The sequence below is a fragment of the Mirounga leonina genome, unplaced genomic scaffold (genome assembly GCF_011800145.1).
Source record: "Mirounga leonina isolate KUSES-001 unplaced genomic scaffold, KU_Mleo_1.0 Mir_115, whole genome shotgun sequence".
Taxonomy (NCBI): Eukaryota; Metazoa; Chordata; class Mammalia; order Carnivora; family Phocidae; genus Mirounga; species Mirounga leonina.
In genome coordinates, this window is record NW_023270268.1 from 20,948,714 (window position 1) to 20,968,776 (window position 20,063).

The 20,063-nt window shown below is 37.1% G+C and overlaps 1 protein-coding gene across 2 annotated transcripts in view; it reads left to right on the forward strand.

Annotated features, from left to right (window-relative positions):
• Positions 1 to 20,063, forward strand: part of ZNF385D (zinc finger protein 385D) — a 932,012-nt gene that overhangs the window by 800,129 nt on the left and 111,820 nt on the right. For both annotated transcript variants that reach the window (XM_034993847.1, XM_034993852.1), the window contains one exon: positions 16,136 to 16,246. In XM_034993847.1, the coding sequence (XP_034849738.1) occupies positions 16,136 to 16,246 (111 nt within the window). The remainder of the gene's footprint in view (positions 1 to 16,135; positions 16,247 to 20,063) is intronic.

Genomic DNA, 20,063 nt, shown 5'->3' on the forward strand with positions numbered 1-20,063 from the left:
ATAAACCTGGATTTCAGTCTCGGAGCTGCCTGGTAATACAAAGGTTACCATAGTAGGTCATCTATCCTGGCTATTCCTCAGTTTTCATTTCCGTAAAATGAGGGTAATACCACATTATTTCAGTAAAAATCATCTGTTGGTGGAAAAAAGATATTGGTTTTCTGGGAAACATGTGAGGAAAACATTCTAATCACAGGAAGTTGATTCTGTTACCCAGGCTTTAACTAGTACTCCTTAGCCACCCACCACACGGATCCTTTTAAACACTGAATGAATTTGCCTTGTGTTGAGGCCTTGGGTTGGGTGTCTTAAATATATGGCAAGCATTTTAAGAGGCATATTATTATTTTTACTTTCCAAACATGCAGCTTACTTTGATTATTTACATCAAAGCTCCAAACACAATTAGCCTCAGATGACAATGCAATTTTTCTGTAAAATTGAATGGTGTGGCTTCAATCAAGAAGAATACCTTGGGGGGCGCCTGGGTGGCTCAGTCGGTTGAGCGACTGCCTTCGGCTCAGGTCATGATCCTGGAGTCCCGGGATCGAGTCCCGCATCGGGCTCCCTGCTCGGCAGGGCGTCTGCTTCTCCCTCTGCCCTCTTCCCTCTCGTGCTCTCTGTCTCTCATTCTCTCTCTCTCAAATAAATAAAATCTTTAAAAAAAAAAAAAAGAAGAATACCTTGGGGGGCGCCTGGGTGGCTCAGTTGATTGAGCGACTGCCTTCGGCTCAGGTCATGATCCCAGGGTCCTGGGATCGAGTCCCGCATAGGGCTCCCTGCTCAGCGGGGGGTCTGCTTCTCCCTCTGACCCTCCCCCCTCTCATGCTCTCTCTCTATCTCATTCTCTTTCAAATAAATAAATAAAAATCTTAAAAAAAAAAAAAAAAGAATAATACCTTGGGGGGCGCCTGGGTGGCTCAGTCGTTAAGCGTCTGCCTTCAGCTCAGGTCATGATCCCAGGGTCCTGGGATCGAGCCCCGCATCGGGCTCCGTGCTCCGCGGGAAGCCTGCTTCTCCCTCTCCCACTCGCCCTGCTTGTGTTCCCTCTCACGCTCTCTGTCAAATAAATAAAATCTTTAAAAAACAAAACAAAACAAAACAAAAGAACAATACCTTGGGGGGCGCCTGGGTGGCTCAGATGGTTAAGCATCTGCCTTCGGCTCGGGTCATGATCCCAGGGTCCTGGGATTGAGCCCCACGTCTGGCTCCTGGCTCAGCGGGGAGCCTGCTTCTTTCTCTGCCTCTCCCCCTGCTCGTGCTCTCTCTCTCTCTCTCTCTGTATCCCTGTGTCTCGAGTGAATAAATAAAATCTTTAAGAAAAAAAAAAAGAATAATACCTTGGGCTACTTTTTCTATTTAAAGTGATTTACAGTTGGCTAGAATGGCTACTTTTACATATCTAATTACTTTCTTCAACAATAAACCTTTCTTGAGCATTTTCTGTGCTTAGAGACCTGTTTTTCAAAGATGAATAACACTACATCTTTTGCAATTTGGGGAGGGGAGAACTATAAGCAGAATGTTTGAGTGGCAGTCTGTGACATGATGCTAGAATGCATAGGGTGTTGTGAGTACTGGAAGGAGGGGTCTTTAGCCCTGCATACTAAGAGACCAAAGGGGATTCTCTTGAGAAAGATGACATTTGGAGCAATACACAGGAATTATACATGTAAGAAACAAGTAATAAAGGTTAAAGAAAGAAAAGAGCCTACAAAAGATGAGGGGAAAATAAACCACAGTTGGATAATGCAAGATATTTGCCAGGAGATCTGAATTAGTGGAGCAAAATATCAGAGGCAGGGAGGAATGGAAATGAATCCAGAAATAGAGGTCTGTGCTAGTTCATGGAAAGCAGTGTTTGACAATATGAAATACCCCTTTGTGGCTTGAATTCCATATCACTGGCTAAGAGAAACAGGTATATAGGCAACCTATGGGGAAAAGGGGAGGAAGTGTGTGTAAATTAGTGAATGAATACTTCAGTGCAAGGAGAGGTAGAATATTTCAAGAAAGGATCAAGTCTAGCCAAACACAGAACAATAGAAATGGAGTCATGCCAAATTCCAAGCAGCAAGAGACTTTACACAGGGAATTGGTGGATAAATACTGGTACATAAATTAGTACATAAATAATATGCACACATGTATACACACACATACACACCTACAAACATACATGCGCACAGACATATATGTACATCTGTGTTTTAACAAAACAAAAACAAGAAGAATATTCTTACATGTTTAATTTTAATATGTGTATTATCTTGGTATTTCCATGCTAGAACAGATCATATAGATTACCTACAGAGATGGAATTTGTATAAAAAGGGTCCAAACATTATTACACTTTCTCAAAAGCATTGTGGTGATTTAAACAAAGAAACAAACAAGCAAAGGAGCAAGAAAAAAAATACAATGCAAAACATGTGGCCCCAAATATATGTCATTTGTAATTTAACCAAACAAATAAAATCAGGATATTCACTTACCTATATCATACCGATGTGCCACTGTTTAGTCTTTTTGCAGACTTTATAACTTTCATTTTGGACATTTCAGAAATACCTCCCTAAATTATTTGCAGGCTTGCTCGTAAAGATCTGCACTACCTCTTTGAACTCCATTCTCTTCATCTCTATGTATATTTCAATACTTTGAACTTATTTCTTCTTCCCAGACCCTTAGGGATTGCAAAACTCTTTGAGGCTTAAAGTGATCGTGTTAAGGAGCTGGCAGGCAAGGAATGGTCTCAGTGATCCACTGTTTGTTCAGATTTCCCTTTTTAGCCACTAAGACAAAGAAACTGATTTTTTTCTTTTTCCTTTAACCAAGAAGTCCTAGAATTTGTGCTTCGGTAAAATTTTACAGTGATTTCTACATTTTCACATTGTCCATTCCATTTGTTATGGGCTGAATTGTGTCCTCCCAGAAAGAGCTGTTGAAGCCTGAACCCCTAGTACATCACAATGTGACCTTATTTGAAAATAAGCTCTTTGCAGAGATAATCAGGTGACAATGAATTCAGCAGGGTGGTCCAAAATCCAGTATAACTGGTGTCCTTATAAAAGGCAAATTTGGACATAGGCACACATAGGAAGAATGCAATGTGAAGGCAGAGGATTATAGTAATCCTTGGCATCTATAAGCCAAAGTTTGCCAAACATGGCTGGCAAAACAGCAAAAGCTAGGAATAGGCAGGACAGATTCTCCTTACAGACTTCAGAGGAAGCATGGCTTTGCCAAGACCTCAGTTTTGAACTTCTGGCTCCCAGAAGTATGAGATAATGAATTTCTGTTGTTTTGAGCCACCAAGTTTGCACTATTTTGTTATGGCAACCCTAGGAAACTAATACATGGTTAAAATATTTAAAAGAAAATATTAAAAGGCCAATTAACATAGGACTTTTGCATTTTAATTTTTCAAGCCAGAACCACCTAACTAATTAAATAAATAAATTCATCTAATTTTGTAAAAGCAAAGTTCAAGAGAAAATTAGGAGGAACATCCTTTCAGAATAAGAGAAAATCCTCTCGATTTAGCCACTTATAATTTATGTACAACAGTGTGTTTGTCCCTACCTTTCTTTATATCTCAGAGTACGGCAGAGTTCAACACCTGGCCCATGTTTCAACGACCTGCCCAGTAACCAGATGTGTCTGTGGACGTCTGGTACAGATGGTAATAGAATGGATTTCTAGAATTTATTTTCTTGCTCAATCAATAATGCCATGCTCTCTGGGGCATTCCATGTAAATGGAATCCCAACTCTGGAGTTGTTGGGTTTAATTACTTTAGACCTTATTCAGAGACCAAGCCTGAAGAATATTGAGAAACCTGACTTCTTGCACAGACAAGCACCCTAGGCATTCATTGTCTTTGAAAGAGATTTTCTTACTTAAGTTCACCAGAAGCAGGATTCTGATCAAAACATCTGAGTTAAATTAAGTCCCTGTAATACTGATAACAAAGTTTCTAAAGTGTCCAAATTAGACACTGAAATCTTCTCTACAAGGCATTATTAGTGTGATCAGTCAAGATTCATTCTTTTCAAAAAAACAATATTCTCTTGGCTAGAAAAAAATGTCAACGTTGCAGAAAAAGGAAGCCCATTAGTGAAATGAAATCACCTTCCCTTCCTTTTTTTCTCAGACTCCCTCCCCCACTTCAGGGTATAGCTTTTCTCATTTATAAACTGAGAAGTTTTTATAAATTTTAAATATATTCTGAGTTCCAGAGAAAGGAATGAGAAGTACAGGGCCTATGAACATGCATGAAACATAGGCCCTACCCACTGAAAATACCACAAAGAGATAATTTTTAAAGTTGTAACCAGGATTGAACTTCCATGACGGAGAAATTGTGTTGGTAACGATTTCATATTTGCACTTAAAAATATCAAAATGCATGTATCTATGGGCATTCCATGACAGGGCCATGATACAGTGGTTAAATGCAATTTGCATGGTCATATAAATGATTCTAAGAAAAATAATGTCTTAAGATCCCCTCAAGCTAATCCATCCTTTACTTTGAGCTTTCTACATTTCACTTTATTAGCCTACTGACAGAACATTAGGAAAAGTAACCATAGCAGAGAGCTACTGACAATGAAATCTCTGACATTTGGACAGGTCTTTGCTCACTGAAGGTCAAGTATTTGTTTTCTGAACAAAATCATCTTCTCCTTAACCAAGCAGGGGACCAGTATGGCTGTTAGCCTTTGTCTGGGAAGATGCCTGGGGGAAAATGATCTCATGTTGGCACATAAAGTGTAGATGAAAGAACCTATCAGGGGCACCTGGGTGGCTCAGTCATTTAAGCAGCTGCCTTTGGCTCAGTTCATGATCTCAGGGTCCTGGGATAGAGTCCCACATCGGGCTCCCTGCTCAGCAGAGAACCTGCTTCTGCCTCTGCCTCTGCCTCTGCCTGCCGCTCTGCTTACTTGTGCTCTCTATCTCTCTTGTCAAATAAATAAATAAAATCTTAAAAGAAAGAAAGAAAAAAAAGAAAGAAAGAAAGAGAAAGAAAGAAAGAAAGAAAGAAAGAAAGAAAGAAAGAAAGAAAGAAAAAAAAAAAAGAAAGAAGGAACCTATCAACAATGGCCCTATTGCTTAGATGGTGATAGATTATAAGCAAATTCTGCTTGGTAGCTTAGAGTTCTAGATTACACTCCCAGAGTCTATATCCGACATCCCATATTTATCACAGTCATTTCTCACGTGACTTTGCTTCTAACAGACTCACTTCACCTCCTATGCCTAAGGTTTCCTTGTGAATCCATGTTTTCTCACTGTTATTGTTAATACCATTCCAAGATTGGTATTATGTTTTCATATGGGGTTTCAATATTATGCAGTTTATCTATCAACTCAAAAGGCATGTGTTAAGCTCATGATAAGTGGGAGCCACTCTACTAATTGCTGAGACAAAGAACAAGGGGACCCAGCCCTGCCTTGACTTAACTATCTGTTGGGAGAGACAAGTCAAGGGATAAAGTTGATGGTGCGATTTAGTGTTACTCTGGGAAAGTGGGAGGACTAAGCCGATTTGAACAAGGTCCCAGCTAAGTGTCCTGAAAATTTGAATCCTGAAATGTGGGTAGGCATTAGTCAGGAGAAGATGCACTCGAAAGCATGGGGAAAAGAGTTTTCAAGGCAGAGAAAGTAGAATGTACAGAAATATTGAAGGTTGGAGCTTTGAAAAATGGCTATTCCTTTAATGTGCCTGTATGACTTCTCTGTGTTATATTTCCTACTTGATTTAAATAAGCAGATTTGGGCATGACCTGATTAATGAGATTCATGGGAATAAGGCTACCTCTAGTCGAATGAATTTATTTGTTGAATGAACTCATGCACATCCTTTGCTATTTGGCAAAGCAGAGACACTATGAGATTTAACATGTATCTGCATTCAGCACCCTCATATACCCCATTCAGAGCGGGGTATTGATCTTGGGTGATTGGTGCTCCTGTTAAATTCCCTACCAGCCCAAATTTCAAGGAAAGAAATATAAAGGCATCATCCCTCAACTTATTTTCACCCATGTACAATCTACTGAGGGATTTGCACATGATCTTTTACTTTTTGATCTTTTAAAAGAAATAAAAATTATGATAAATATTATAACAAAACCCATATTCACCCAGAATTTTACAGCTATTAATATTCTGTTGCTTTTGCTTCTAGTTCCATACTGAGAAGAAATGTAATGTTTTGGATGTAGCTCTAGTCCTCTATAGCCACTGTCCCAGTCACATTCTGGGATCCCCCATAGAAAACTGTTGTGCGTTTGGTATGCGCCCTTCCTTCTGCTTCGGTTCACGTACTCTTAGATAAACATTTATGCATCCACAAATCATTTATAGATTGTGTGTGTGTGTGTTTCTGTGTGTGTAATTATTGTTAATTTTCTCTTATGGAGTATTTCAAGCATGTACAAAAATAGAATAATATAATGAAAACTCACATAGCCAGCACCTACCTTCAGTACTTTTCAACTCAGGACCAACCTTCATCAGTATCCTCACTCCCTTAGCTCTCAAATATCCTCAACTATTTTGAAGCAAATCATAGCCATATTATCTACACTACAATTATCACAACTGAAAATAAAAAACAATTATTAAAATATCCAATTTTATTTACTCCTGATTACTTCTAATATTTATTATATACTTTGTTAGAATCAGGGTCCATTGAAGCCCCATTGTTTGGAATTAATTGCTATGTCTCTTAAATTCTTTAAAGTTATAGGTCTTCTTCCCATTATATTCTGGCTACTTATTTGTTTAAAAAAGCCTGACACGTGTTCTGTTGTTTCCTACAGTTTGGAATGTATTGATTTTATTAATGTGGAGACTTTTTTTAATTGAAGTATAGTTGACATATATTATTATATTAGTTTCAGGTGTACAACCCAGTGGTTCAACAATTATGTACATTATGCTGTGCTCAGCGCCCAGAGGTGTAGTCACCATACAGCGTTAATACGATCCTATTTCCCTATGCTGTACTTTTCATCCCCATAACTTATGTATTTTATAATTGGAAGTTTGTACCTCTTAAGCCCCTTCACCTATTTCTCCTGCCCCCCCACTCCCCTCCCCTCTGACAACCACCAGTTTCTTCTCTGTATTTATGAATCTGTTTCTGTTTTTATTTATTTGTCCATTTGTTTTATTTTTTAGATTTCACATATATGTGAAACCATATGGTATTTGTCTTTCTCTGTCTGACTTATTTTTCTTAGCATAACACCCTCTAGGTCCATCAATATTGTTGCGAATGGCAAGATTTCATTCTTTTTTATAACTGAGTAATATTCCATTATATGTATATATGTGTGTATATGTATACATACCACATCTTCCTTATCCATTTGTCTATTGATGGAACTGAGGTTGCTTGCATATGTTGGCTATTATAAATAATGCTATAATAAACATAGGGGTGCATATATCTTTTCAAATTATTGTTTTCATTTTCTTTGGGTAAATAGCCAATAGTGGAATTATTGGATCATATGGTATTTCTATTTTTAATTTTTTGAGGAACCTCCATACTGTTTTCCACAGTGGATGCACCAGTTTACATTCTCACCAACAGTGCATGAGGGTTCCCCTTTCTCTATCCATGTAGAGGCTTTTACCATGTTCTTTTGTCCCTCTATTTCCTAAGAATGGGTAATTATATCTAGAGGCTTGATCAGATGCAGGTTTGTTATTTTGAGCATGACTTCCTTACAGGTGGTTTTGTACCTCTTCAAGATATGCCTGCTGTCTGGTCGTCTCTTTTTGTTCAGTAGCTATAATTGATGGCCATTTCCTAGACACATTATTTCTTTAGAAGGTGTAAAATGATGCTCCCCTGATCGTTCCTTCTTACTTTATCTATTGACTATGCATGTATGATTTTCTTTTTTAGTGTCTGATGTCATATTGTAGATATTCTGATGCATTTTTTTTAAAGATTTTGTTTATATATTTGACAGAGAGACAGCGAGAGCAGGAACACAAGCAGGGGGAGTGGGAGAGGGAGAAGCAGGCTTCATGCTGAGCAGGGAGCCCGATGCGGGGCTCGATCCCAGGACCCTGGGATCATGACCTGAGCTGAAGGCAGACGCTTAATGACTGAGCCACCCAGGCGCCCCCTGATGCATTTTATTTTATCTGCCGTTGCTGATAAAGAAATATTTAAGTGATTCCTTATAACATCTGTATGGTGTTCCATTTTATAGCTCTTCAACTATTTACCATTGGCTATTTAGGTTGTTTTAAAGTTTTTACTGATACAAACAAAACTGCAGGGAACTTCTGTGTAATAATCTTGTATTGCACATAAGCCAGAGTTTCTCCTGAGGATGAATGTTTAGATCTTATGTTCAGTTCATTTTCAGTTTTACAAGGTGATGCCAAGTTTCTATGCACTTTTCCCAAATCCTTGTCAATACAAAATATTGTCAGGCTGTTTTTGCTGTCTTCTTGTTATTTTATACTTTACTTCCAGAATAACTAATACATTTTATTTTTTATTGACCATTCAGATATTCTCCTCTACAAATTGCCTTTTAATATGCCTTGAACATTTTGGCTTTGATATGTTATCTTTTAGAAATCATAGTGATTTCTAGAGCTCCTCTGTGTAGCCAGAGTACATAATCTTTGATTGATTTGGATGTTGCAGACATTTTCTCCCCCCCACCACCCCCTTTGTGTGTGTGCGTGTGTGTGTGCGTGTGTGTGTATAAAGATACATTTTTTTCGGGCGCCTGGGTGGCTCAGTTGGTTAAGCGACTGCCTTCGGCTCAGGTCATGATCCTGGAGTCCCAGGATCGAGTCCCGCATTGGGCTCCCTGCTCGGCAGGGAGTCTGCTTCTCCCTCTGACCCTCCCCCCTCTCATGCTCTCTCTCTCTCATTCTCTCTCTCAAATAAATAAATAAAATCTTAAAAATAAAAGATACATTTTTTTCTTTTGCTGATGAAAGAAAATCTAACACAGTGTTTAAAAATGTGAAAATGATGGTATCAGACTATCCGAATTCACACCACAGCTCTAGAACTGCCTAGCTGTGAAACCCTAACCCAATTAACTTCAAGTCTCTGTACCTAAACATATTCATACATAACATGGGAGCAAAAAAAAGGATCTACTGCTGTTCCTTCTGCTTAATTTTGCTGTGAACTTAAAACTGCTATTAAAAAAAATAAAGTTTATTAAAAGGAGAAAACAAAAATGTCTCCCTTGTAGGGATACTGTGAAGACCTAAGGAGACATATGGGCCTTATAGACAGTGCCTTTTGCACATGTAAGTGCTCATTTAAAATTAGCTGTTGTTGGGGTGCCTGGGTGGCTTAGCCGGTTAAGCATCTGACTCTTGATTTCGGCTCAGGTCATGCTCTCAGGGTTGTGAGATCAAGCCCCATGTCAGGCTCTGCACTGGGCGTGGAGCCTGTTTAAGATTCTCTCTCTCCCTCTGCCCCTCTCCACTGCTCTCCCTCTTTCTCTCGAAAAAAAAAAAAAAATTAAAAAAAATTAGCTATTGTTATTTTTTTTCAACTATAAAATTTATTATAGTTAAATTTATTTTTTTCTTGGATGGTTTTGGATCACTTGGAACTTTTAAGGCATCTTTCTACTCTTTTTTTTTTTTTTTTCAGTTTTCTGCTTCTGGAAAGGAATGGTGATGTTTATTATCATTCTATAAACTAATAATAGAAGAAGAGCTTACCTTTATCGAGTGCTTTCTGTGTGACAGGCACAGTGCTGGGCTCTGTATACTTTATATAGTTCATTGTTCATAATAACCCAGCATGATTAACACTCCATTCAGAGGTAAAGACATAGAAGCTTAGAAAGATTAAAATAAAACAGCCGGCAAATAAGAGCAGCAACATTTTAGACTACATCTTAACTATTTGTTACTTCCTACTGGGGAAGAGGGGGGAAGAGGAAGGACTAGACTTGCTGTCATATATTATAGCTGCAAGAACCTGGAACTGGGATGTGGAGAATTGGTTTTATTGTCCATTTTCTACTACTGGTAGAAACACCTCTCGGCTTTAGTGGGCTTGTCAACAGAATGAGAAGGCAAAATATGATCACTCAGACTCTTTCCAGCTCTAAGAGGCTGTGGTTCTTTCTTTCTTTCTTTCTTTTTTTTCTCAAGATTTATTTATTTATTTGACAGCGAGAGAGGGAACAAAAGCAGGGGGAGTAGGAGAGGGAAAAGCAGGCTTTTTGCTGAGCAGGGAACCCGATGCGGGACTCGATCCAGGGACTCCAGGATCATGACCTGAGCCAAAGGCAGTCGCTTAACCAACTGAGCCACCCAGGCGCCCAAGGCTGTGGTTCTTAATAAAAGTTGCACCTATACAGATGATCTGTGCAGTGCTATTTAAAACTGTGACAACCTAAATATCCAACAACAGAGAATAAGCTAAGTAAATTGTGGTACAATTATTTAATGAAATAGATGCCACCATTTAATTGGTAAGTATGAAAACTATGTTTCAATGAAAGTATTCTTATGATATATTGTTAAATAAAAAAAATAAAGAGAAAATATTCTATATTATGCTTACAACTGTAAAAATATGCGTTCAAAAATACAAAGATGTACAATTGTTGTGTAATAAAGAATTTGGCTATCTTTGTCCTCAGTTTTTAGATTTTAGGTAACCTCTAAAATCTTGGAATTTCCTGAGTGATGAGGGACTTTGTGAATCATGCCCACCTTGGATAACACGGGAGGTTATGCTAATGAGATGACTCAGGATGGAGGTCAGTCACCAGAAAGACTAACCATGTGATTAGAGGATTGGCCTTTGAGCAGGTAATACCGGTCTGGACCTCCAGGAAGGGGAGAAGGGGCTAGGGATTGAGTTCATTCACTTTGCCAATGATTCAGTCAGCCATGCATATGTATAGAAACCCCAATGGAAACTTCAGAGAGCAAGGTTTGGGCAAATTTCTTAGCTGTGACGGTTTTTGGAAGGGTGATGCATCCTAATTTCTTGGGGAAGGGACGTGGAAGCTCCATGTTCAGGATTCTACCAGACCTCACCCTCTGGGGCTCTTCATTTGGTTGGTCCTGATTTATATCCTTTATAATAAAACTGTAACCATAGGTATAGTGTTTTCTTGAGTCCTGTTAATCATTCTAGCAAGTTATCAAACCTGCAGGAGTCATGGTAACCCCCATATTTGCAGCCAGTTTGTCAGAAGTGCAGGTGGCTTGGGGACTCCCAAATTTGTGACTCCATTCTGGGAACCTTCTGCGTTTAGATTGCTAAAAATGTTCTATATGTTTACTGGGATGGTGATAACATGGAAGTATGCATAGGTTAAAAAAATCGACTAATGATATACTTAAGATGTATACACTTTTTAATTTAAGTTATACGTCCATTTAAAAGATTAAAGAAAAAGGTCAACATTGCATATGTTTCAAATGAACAAATTTGTTGCAGGATTGGGATAATTAGGATTTTTTTTTAGTGTTTTCTAATGTGTGAATATAGGTAATATAAACTCAAATTTTGTTAATTCATAGTTGATGTAGTAAATCCACCTGGGCCTCAACCCAGTGTCACCTAATATTACAGAGTCACAAATGTCCAGGACAGTGGACATCACAAAGCTTAATGGTGGTACCAGAGGGAGCTGGGGCGGCGGGGGGGGGGGGGGGGGTGCGGGGAGGGTCAGAGAAGGAGGTTGTGTATCTTAGCTGGCCCTGCCATGTATTGGTTGTGTGATAGTAGGCAAGGGGCAATGAGAGTTTCTCAGCAAGTTGATAGGATGGAAATGACGTTTATAAACATAAAAACACACAGTAAATTCCTGTGAGTGTAACCTTTAGAGTTATTGTTACTGGCAATTGTTACATCGAAATACCAGCTGGAATAGACCACCTTTATATTTCTGAACTTCTAAACTTCCTGGCATTTCAGTTTTTATTCTTTGATTTTAAAACTGAAAGCCACAATAATAATAGGAACAGAAAGAGAAGAAGTCTCTTAAGAGCAGGAAATGTAAACTCAGGGCTAACCCCATCCTCAGAAAATACCAGGGGCATCCTGGAGAAGGGACTCTTGAGCTGGACCTGTCCCTTGTATACTCGTTTACAAATCAATTTAGCAGAATGCCCAGAGGGGAGGGGAGGGAAAAGCAAGACCTGAGATAGAAACGCAAAGATCCTTAAGCCTAAAATGAAGAAAAACATATTCATTTGGCTTTAAATAAGGCCATAGGCTGAGTTTGAAATTGAATTTTAGACTAGAGTTTGGGTAAGCATATCAATAGGTAGTGTATCATTCTTCACTTTTGTTTGTTTGGGGGGTTGGGTAATGTATTTAGAATATCCCACTTTAGAAATTAGATAAATATGTATTAAAATATCATGTAGATTTTACCATTTAATTTAGTTAATTCCATGCTGCATGAGTTAAGTGAAATGTATCTAAGCTCTTATGGATCTCATTTCTTTGTGTTACATTTTTAATTTAATGCCTTTACTTTCTTTTGAAGGCTTTCCATTTCATTCATATTTTTATGTTGTTTATATTACCGGATCATTATTTTCTAAACTGTATGCATTGAGCAAGGATGCTAAATTTAAAGACAAAGAAAACAAAAGTTTTGGTTATATTATTTTAGAAATTACTTATTCAAATCAGATATTTTTATTGCAGGTCATCTCAGAGAATTTAACATTTTAGTGTGTACTGTGAATGTCCAAGCTGTAGTATCGAGGTTTCTTGCAGTTTATTTGACCCAAGAACCTCTTTTTCTTACCTCCACACATTGGCATCTCTTGAGACTGATTTTGTGGAAAAATTCCTAATGATAATATGCATACATACAATAAGGTATTGTATGTACCTATTGTGGGAAAAACCAACACATATGACTTTCTTTTTAAACAAAATATTTGATTATAATGGCAAATAATGGTAGGTTTAGACAATGATCAAAGTGGCTGTGTGTGTGTCCCCTTGGTTGGTAATAGATGCATACCATGTGGTATCATTTAATTAACTATGTAACAATAGAACTGGTTATTATTTAGATTTTGCCCCTTCATGATTCTTTGTTGTAAATGGTTTTACTTATAGATGCATGTATTAGAGAGGTGAATATGATTCATGCTCATTAATAAAGGCATTAAACTTATCATTTCATTGTACTGAATTTCTAAAATGATAAAGATAATTACTTTTTTGGTGTAACTATAGTTTGTGAAATCCATCTTTGAAATATAATTCAGTTAAGTGGGTTTTTTTTTTTTTAATTATACTGGGAAATAAAATTGTCTCTGAAGAATACACTACTTTGCATTTTGAAATTTGATTTTATACTCACAGTGATCAGAACATCATTCAATTCAAATAAAAGAATTAAATCTAGAGAATATGCCACATTTGCATCAAGTGTCTAGTTCCAAAACACCTCCTACACAAATTTGGATTGAATGTGGTCACTGCTTTCCCAGTGTTCCTGAAAGACCAAAATAATATGCTGCTCACTGATATATGATAAAAATTCAGCGCTATTCATTTTCAGAGAACATCTTTAATATAGACATATAATTTATTTCTATTTTATAGTGTCATTATAAGAGGACTTCAGTATTCCTAAATGGATTATAGACATAATTCACCTTATCCCTAAATAGAAATAGGCCCCATTTATGCACGAACAGATGCAGTAACATATGATGAAGCAGCTACCTCTAAGTCCGTGACCTCTTTCTGCTTTTAATTTTTCTTTAGCTGTTGGCTAAAAGGCAGATTATCTCCGAGTGTTCTCTATGATTGTTGTCAGAGAAGCATTGTGATGGCACGTTAAACAAGTATAAAAGTGATCCTAGGAAACAGAAAGAAGGCTATTGAAGTAGCCCAGATTCACACATTTGTGTGGCTCTTGGCTTTCTCAAGCTCTGTGCATTTTTCATTTGGGCTTCTAAAGAAACGGAGGTGATTCCCTTTATATGAACTTCAAGAAAGGGTAAAAATATAGTGACAGAAAGCACACCAGTGATTTCAGAGGTAGGGGGTGGGAGTCAGGTGTTGAGAGGGGCAGGAGAAAACTTTTCCAGAAAATGGAAATGTTTTGTGTAATAATACTACTGTATGTATTTGCCAAATCTCATCAAATTCTACACCTACCATTGCTAAATTTTATTATATGTAAATTGTACCTAAATAAAACTGCTTAAAAAGAAAGTATGATATGATAAAAAAAAAAAAAGTATGATAAAATTCACTAGTAAGAAGAAAGGGGATCCTCGAATTTATTAATACCTGGAAATGACCAGAAAAATCATGGGATAGCTGAGTTTCCTCCAGAATTTGGGAAAGGATTAACATCAGATAAAAAAATGTAAAGTGATGATGGAAGATAAAAATGACTACACCCATGAGTTCTTCTTGATCATTGTAACTGTTTAATATATAAACCACCTAGCCTAGTGCTTAGCACATAGAAGACAATAAATGCTGAATGCTATTATTTTTATTGTGCATTAGGAGTGCCTAGACAGCCTAATAGGAATTATGACTAAATAGACAGAAGCTTCCTCCTACCTACTATGAAGACAGCCTGTGAATGAACTGGTTCTGGTAACCTGAAATACACAAAAGGAGGTGGAATTTATCAATGACTTGTTTAGGATAATTAATAAACTATAATGTATCAAAGAAGCTGAATATTAAAGTATTTCACAGACACATTCTTAGCTTTTTGTGTGTGTGTCAAATTATTTCTGAGTTATCTAAACCCATTGTGAGGACTCTCAGAAGAACTTTATATCTGATGAGAGTTAAGAGTTCTGAAGTTTGCAGGCATTCAACAGAAGTCATAGCCATATGTGTAACATTTGATTTATTTTGAAATGTTTCTTGGCCATGTGAGATATTAGTAGTGTGCCAACAATGATTATAGGAGGTTGAGGCTCAAGTTAACTCTGATCTTCACATGTGCTGTAATAGAGAAATATAATAGCCAACATTTATTGACTTCTTAATGTGCTTAGCACTGACTGTGCTAGGTAAATTTCACAAATTACCACTTTTGAACATCATCACCACCTTAGGAGACACAGATGAGCAAAGAGGTTGCACCAGTATTAAGAAGCAGATCAAAATTTTTATCTGACTCCAACAGTTGAGAACCCCTGATGTGGATGGTAGGACAAAGCTGGTGAGTTTTATCAGAGCCGGATTGCTGACATTATGTCTTTGGTGTCCCTGCACCTATCCTGGGAATATGGGATGGAGAGAGATAACTGGTCTGGTCCAGACTCTCTGAACCTCAAATAATAAGTCCATAGGATAGCAGTCTATAGTAAATGGTCAATAAATGATTTTTGAATGAATAGATTTTTGATTGCATTTGAATTCTTAGAAAGCAGGATTTGGGGGCGCCTGGGTGCCTCAGTTGGTTAAGCAACTGCCTTCAGCTCAGGTCATGATCCTGGAGTCCCTGGATCAAGTCCCGCATCGGGCTCCCTGCTCGGCTGGGAGTCTGCTTCGTCCTCTGACCCTATCCCCTCTCATGTGTTCTTTCTCTCTCATTCTCTCTCTCTCAAATAAATAAAATCTTAAAAAAAAAAAAAAAAGAAAAGAAAAGAAAGCAGGATTTGTATACTATATTCTTAACATAGAAAAGATACCAAACGTAGCCTAAGGTTAATGTTGGATTATGGTGCATAATTTATTTTCAGAACTGCTCATCTGACCAAGTCTATTTACAAGTCCATTTTGGGGCAATGGCATAGACACACTTCTGTGTAAGATTGCTGGCATTTGCAATAACTTGAGTTTTGATAAACCTTTAATTATATTTGAGGATTATCAAATTGAGACAATTGTTGATCGTAAATGAGAAAAAACAGTTAGTATGCAAACTCTAATGGGTACATTTATCATTTTCTTATCATACTGAGCTTCGAGCTTATTGTCTATTTTCCAAGAAAGTAGAAAGGCTATTTCTTAGAATAAAAATGTTTTTTATAATGTGAGCAGTAGATTCAAGCTGTACAGATTGGCTCTTTAATGAAATAGGCAACATTCCAATGGAACTGACAAGCTTTATTTCTATTTGTTGTATTTTCTTTCTCATTACAGATGGACCCAATTCAGAAAGCTGTAATAAATCATACATTCGGGGTTCCTCTTCCTCATCGAAGAAAGCAAATCATATCATGCAACATTTGCCAGTTGAGATTTAATTCCGATGTAAGTTTACCATTCAGTATTCACTGAAAAAAATGTATTACGCTGTTCCAATCTTGCAGAAGAGATTTCTTAAACATGTTTCTCCAATAACTGAGCATGTCAAAATTCAAAGATAACATTTTAACTTCTTATGTCTTTTAAAGTTGGAGTTTATTTTATTATTTTTGATTGTTTACTATGGAAACATCATACATTAACAATATTTTATACTTGCAGTTTAATGGTATTTTTTTAGTCTCTCGGGAATACTAAATTTAGGTAATACACTTTCCCTTTGGAGTATAGTCAAATTTAGGACCAACAAGACTTTTAATACATTATACCTCTGATATAAGATAGGTCCCAACTTATATTTCAAGGCCAACATTTTGCTTTGTAATTTTTTTTATCTGCCTTGGTGGTCCCCAATTCCAGACCAGCCCTTGTGTCCTTAATGATATTTGTGTTAGAGTTCTCAAGTTATTCCCCTAGAAGTATTAGCATTTTAATAGGGAGTCTGAAAGACCTCAAAGCACTGAAGCCCCCTGATGAATAAAACTTAAGTGGAGAACATGACAGAAAGGAGACATTTGTGGACCTGACCAGTGCTTTGCAAATTATCCACAGAGTTATTCATATCTTCCATACCTTTTCTAAGGATCAGAAAATCTCTGGATTCATCACAGTGAAGCTCATTTTGGCTTATGGCCAATGTGAAAAACACTGCCTGCCTTCCCCAACCTCCTCTGGTGTGGAGTTGTCCTGAGAGGTACAGAAAAAAGAAGGAGTGTTGGTTTGGAAGGTCTAGGTATTGAATACCTGTTGGTACTCTAGGCAAACAGAGGACCCCATCCTGTCAAAATGACTTCTCCTCCGAGGTGCCATTATCTTGCCCTACGTGGATGTGCAGTGTGGAGATGACCAAAATGATCTGGATTCTGGAGAATGTTAGGCCTTCCAATATTTAATCTTTCTAGGCAAGTAAATCTTTTAGGTGCTCTGGTAATGAGAAGATCATGTGAGATAATCATGCACAGAAAACAGATGTGACAGGAATAGCGTCTTTTTCTTCTATGAGAACATCTCATGTTGTATAAAGATCGCTGCTGTCTTATGAACTCACACCTACTAGTACAGCCATCAGACAGTTTTATAACATTTCTTCTGTTGGCTTAAAAAAAAGTAGGTTGCCTGCATAGCACCTAAATGGTATTTGTTGATATAAAGAGAGGTTACTTAAAGAGAGGTTTTTGGTTTTTTGTTTTGTTTTTGTTGTTGATTTTTAAATACCAAGTGCTTTGATTTGATTTGAATTTTAAGAAATTTGCCACAGTTTATTAACAAAAAATCTTTTCAACTGATAAATGTCATATAATAATCTCTTTCAGTAAAAAAAAGAAGAGTCCTCTTGACCTGTACATTAGAGTTCTGAATTCAATAGTTTCAATTTTGATCATTTCTAAACATTTATTGAACAATCATATAGTTCTGTAATTGCCGTGTTAAGTGGCTCTTTCTTGCTTTCTTTCCTTTTTAAATCGTATTGATATTTCACTTTGGAACTGATCAGATAATGATGCAAAAGTCTCCCAGGAGCCATGCGGTCAGCTTCTTACATCTAATGGGGGCTATTTCAATATCTCCTCCTGCCAACAATTTAGTGTCAATATTTTCCTCTGTGTTAAGTAAACTTCCTGTAAACTGGGAATCAGAAAGAGACTTCAAGCTCATTGCACCCAATCTCCCACTAAATTTAAGAAAACCATCTGCCACATCTAGGCTAGGTCCTTGGTTGGTGATCTTCAGCTATGGATCACTCACCACTTCAAGAAAATTGTTCCTTTTTTTTTTTTTTTTGAGTGTTTCTAATCCTGTTGATGGATATCAAAGTCATGTTTAAAGTCTTTAGAATTATTACCCAGTATGCATTAACATTAACATAAAAGAACATTTACATCTTTTATAAAATGTAATCTTGTTTTATTTCCTTGATAAGAGAGAATAGCAATTTATTTTGCCTAATGAAGTTTCAAGTTGATATAGAAATCAATATGTATTTACCGGGGACAGTTGCTTCTCATTCTCACAATTTTGCTTTCAGGTGTGTCGGGCATGTGGTACATGGAAAGTGGCCAAGGTATTTGGAAAATTTAGACTAATTCGTCTGGGTCATGATTACATAATTGCAGACTTGACCATTCACTAGATGGTTACTGTATTAATCTTTGATTGCTGCTGTAATAAATCATGGCAAATTTGGTGGTTTAAAACAACATAAATGTATTATGGTCTGGAGGTGAGAAGTCAGAAATGGGTCTCCCTGGGCTAAAATCACGTTGTTGGCAGGGTTATGTTCCTTCTGGAGGCTCCAGTGGAGAATTCAGTTTCTTGCCTTTCTTGTCCACCTTCTAGAGGCAACTCTTTTGCTCATGACTCCTTTCCATCTTTAAAGCAAGCAGTGGTCAGTTGAATCCTTCTCACATTGAATGACTATGACCCTCACTTTTCTGCCTCCCTCTTCCACATTTAAGGACCCTTATGATTACAATGAATTCTTCTGGATGATCCAGGATAATTTCTCTACTTTAAAATCTGCTGATTAGCAACCTAATTCCATCTGCTAACTTAATCCCCCTTTGTCATATAATGTAACATATTCATAGTTTCCAGGGATTAGGTCTTAAATATCATTATTCGGCCTGCCACAGATACTCATTTGGATGTTTGGCTTAGATTTGAACTGAATTTTATGACCACTTGAATTTATCAGATAATTACCCAGTATAGCTTCATTGCTCTATATAAACTGGACACGTGTGCATTCATTGCTCTTTTATCTTGAACCTTAAATGTAAATTCACTATGCAATGCTAACTTTTAAAATTGCAGTTTAAAAAAAATGGGAAAACCCAATGTTATTAAACTTATAAATGACATAACAACATTTTACCTATGATTTACAAACAAAATATAATTATTATAAAGTTGAAGTACAGGAGCAGAAACTCCTTTAGAGACTTAAAAAATGTCTTGTAGCATTATTATGTCAATAAGGGGAACTAATATTCTGGAAATATGAGATTTGTTTACTATTGACTGGTCATGTCCACAAATATTACTTTTATAAAATATTTAATAGTGAGTGCCAAGATCAATTGGATTTATTATCCATTCACCCACATATAAGAAAATAATCTACATTAAGAGAAAATACAAATATTTTCTAGATAGGTACGTATAGATATATCTCATATTTGACCATTTTAAACCCAAGAAAAGGCTTTTTTTTTTTTAATCTTTTTTTTTTTTAATTTATTCATTTGAGACACAGAGATACAGAGAGAGAGAGAGAGAGAGAGAAAGCATGAGCAGGGAGAGAGGCAGAGGGAGAGGAAGAAGCAGGCTCCTCACTGAGCCAGGAGCCCGATGTGGGGCTCAATCCCAGGACCCTGGGATCATGACCTGAGCTGAAGGCAGACGCTTAACCATCTGAGCCACCCAGGTGCCCCCCAAGAAAAGGCTTTTTAATCCCAGTAAAACTACATCTGCTCCTTCCAGGTATATCTGGAATTTATCTTCCTATTTCCGTTCTTAAACCTAGAATTATTTTGGAAAAGTAACCCTGTAATTCACTTGTATGCTTGGTTGCATCCTCAATCACATAGGAAAGTATTTTTGCCTTATGAACCTTTTTATATTTCAGACCTTCTTCCCCTTCCAATGAAAATAATAGCTTGTAGTTCTTTTCATCTTTGCATCATGAAAATTCAATTTCCTTTCCCTCTATGCTTTTATTTATTTTTTAACCCTTCATTTTATAATCTGTGTGGTTTGGTGT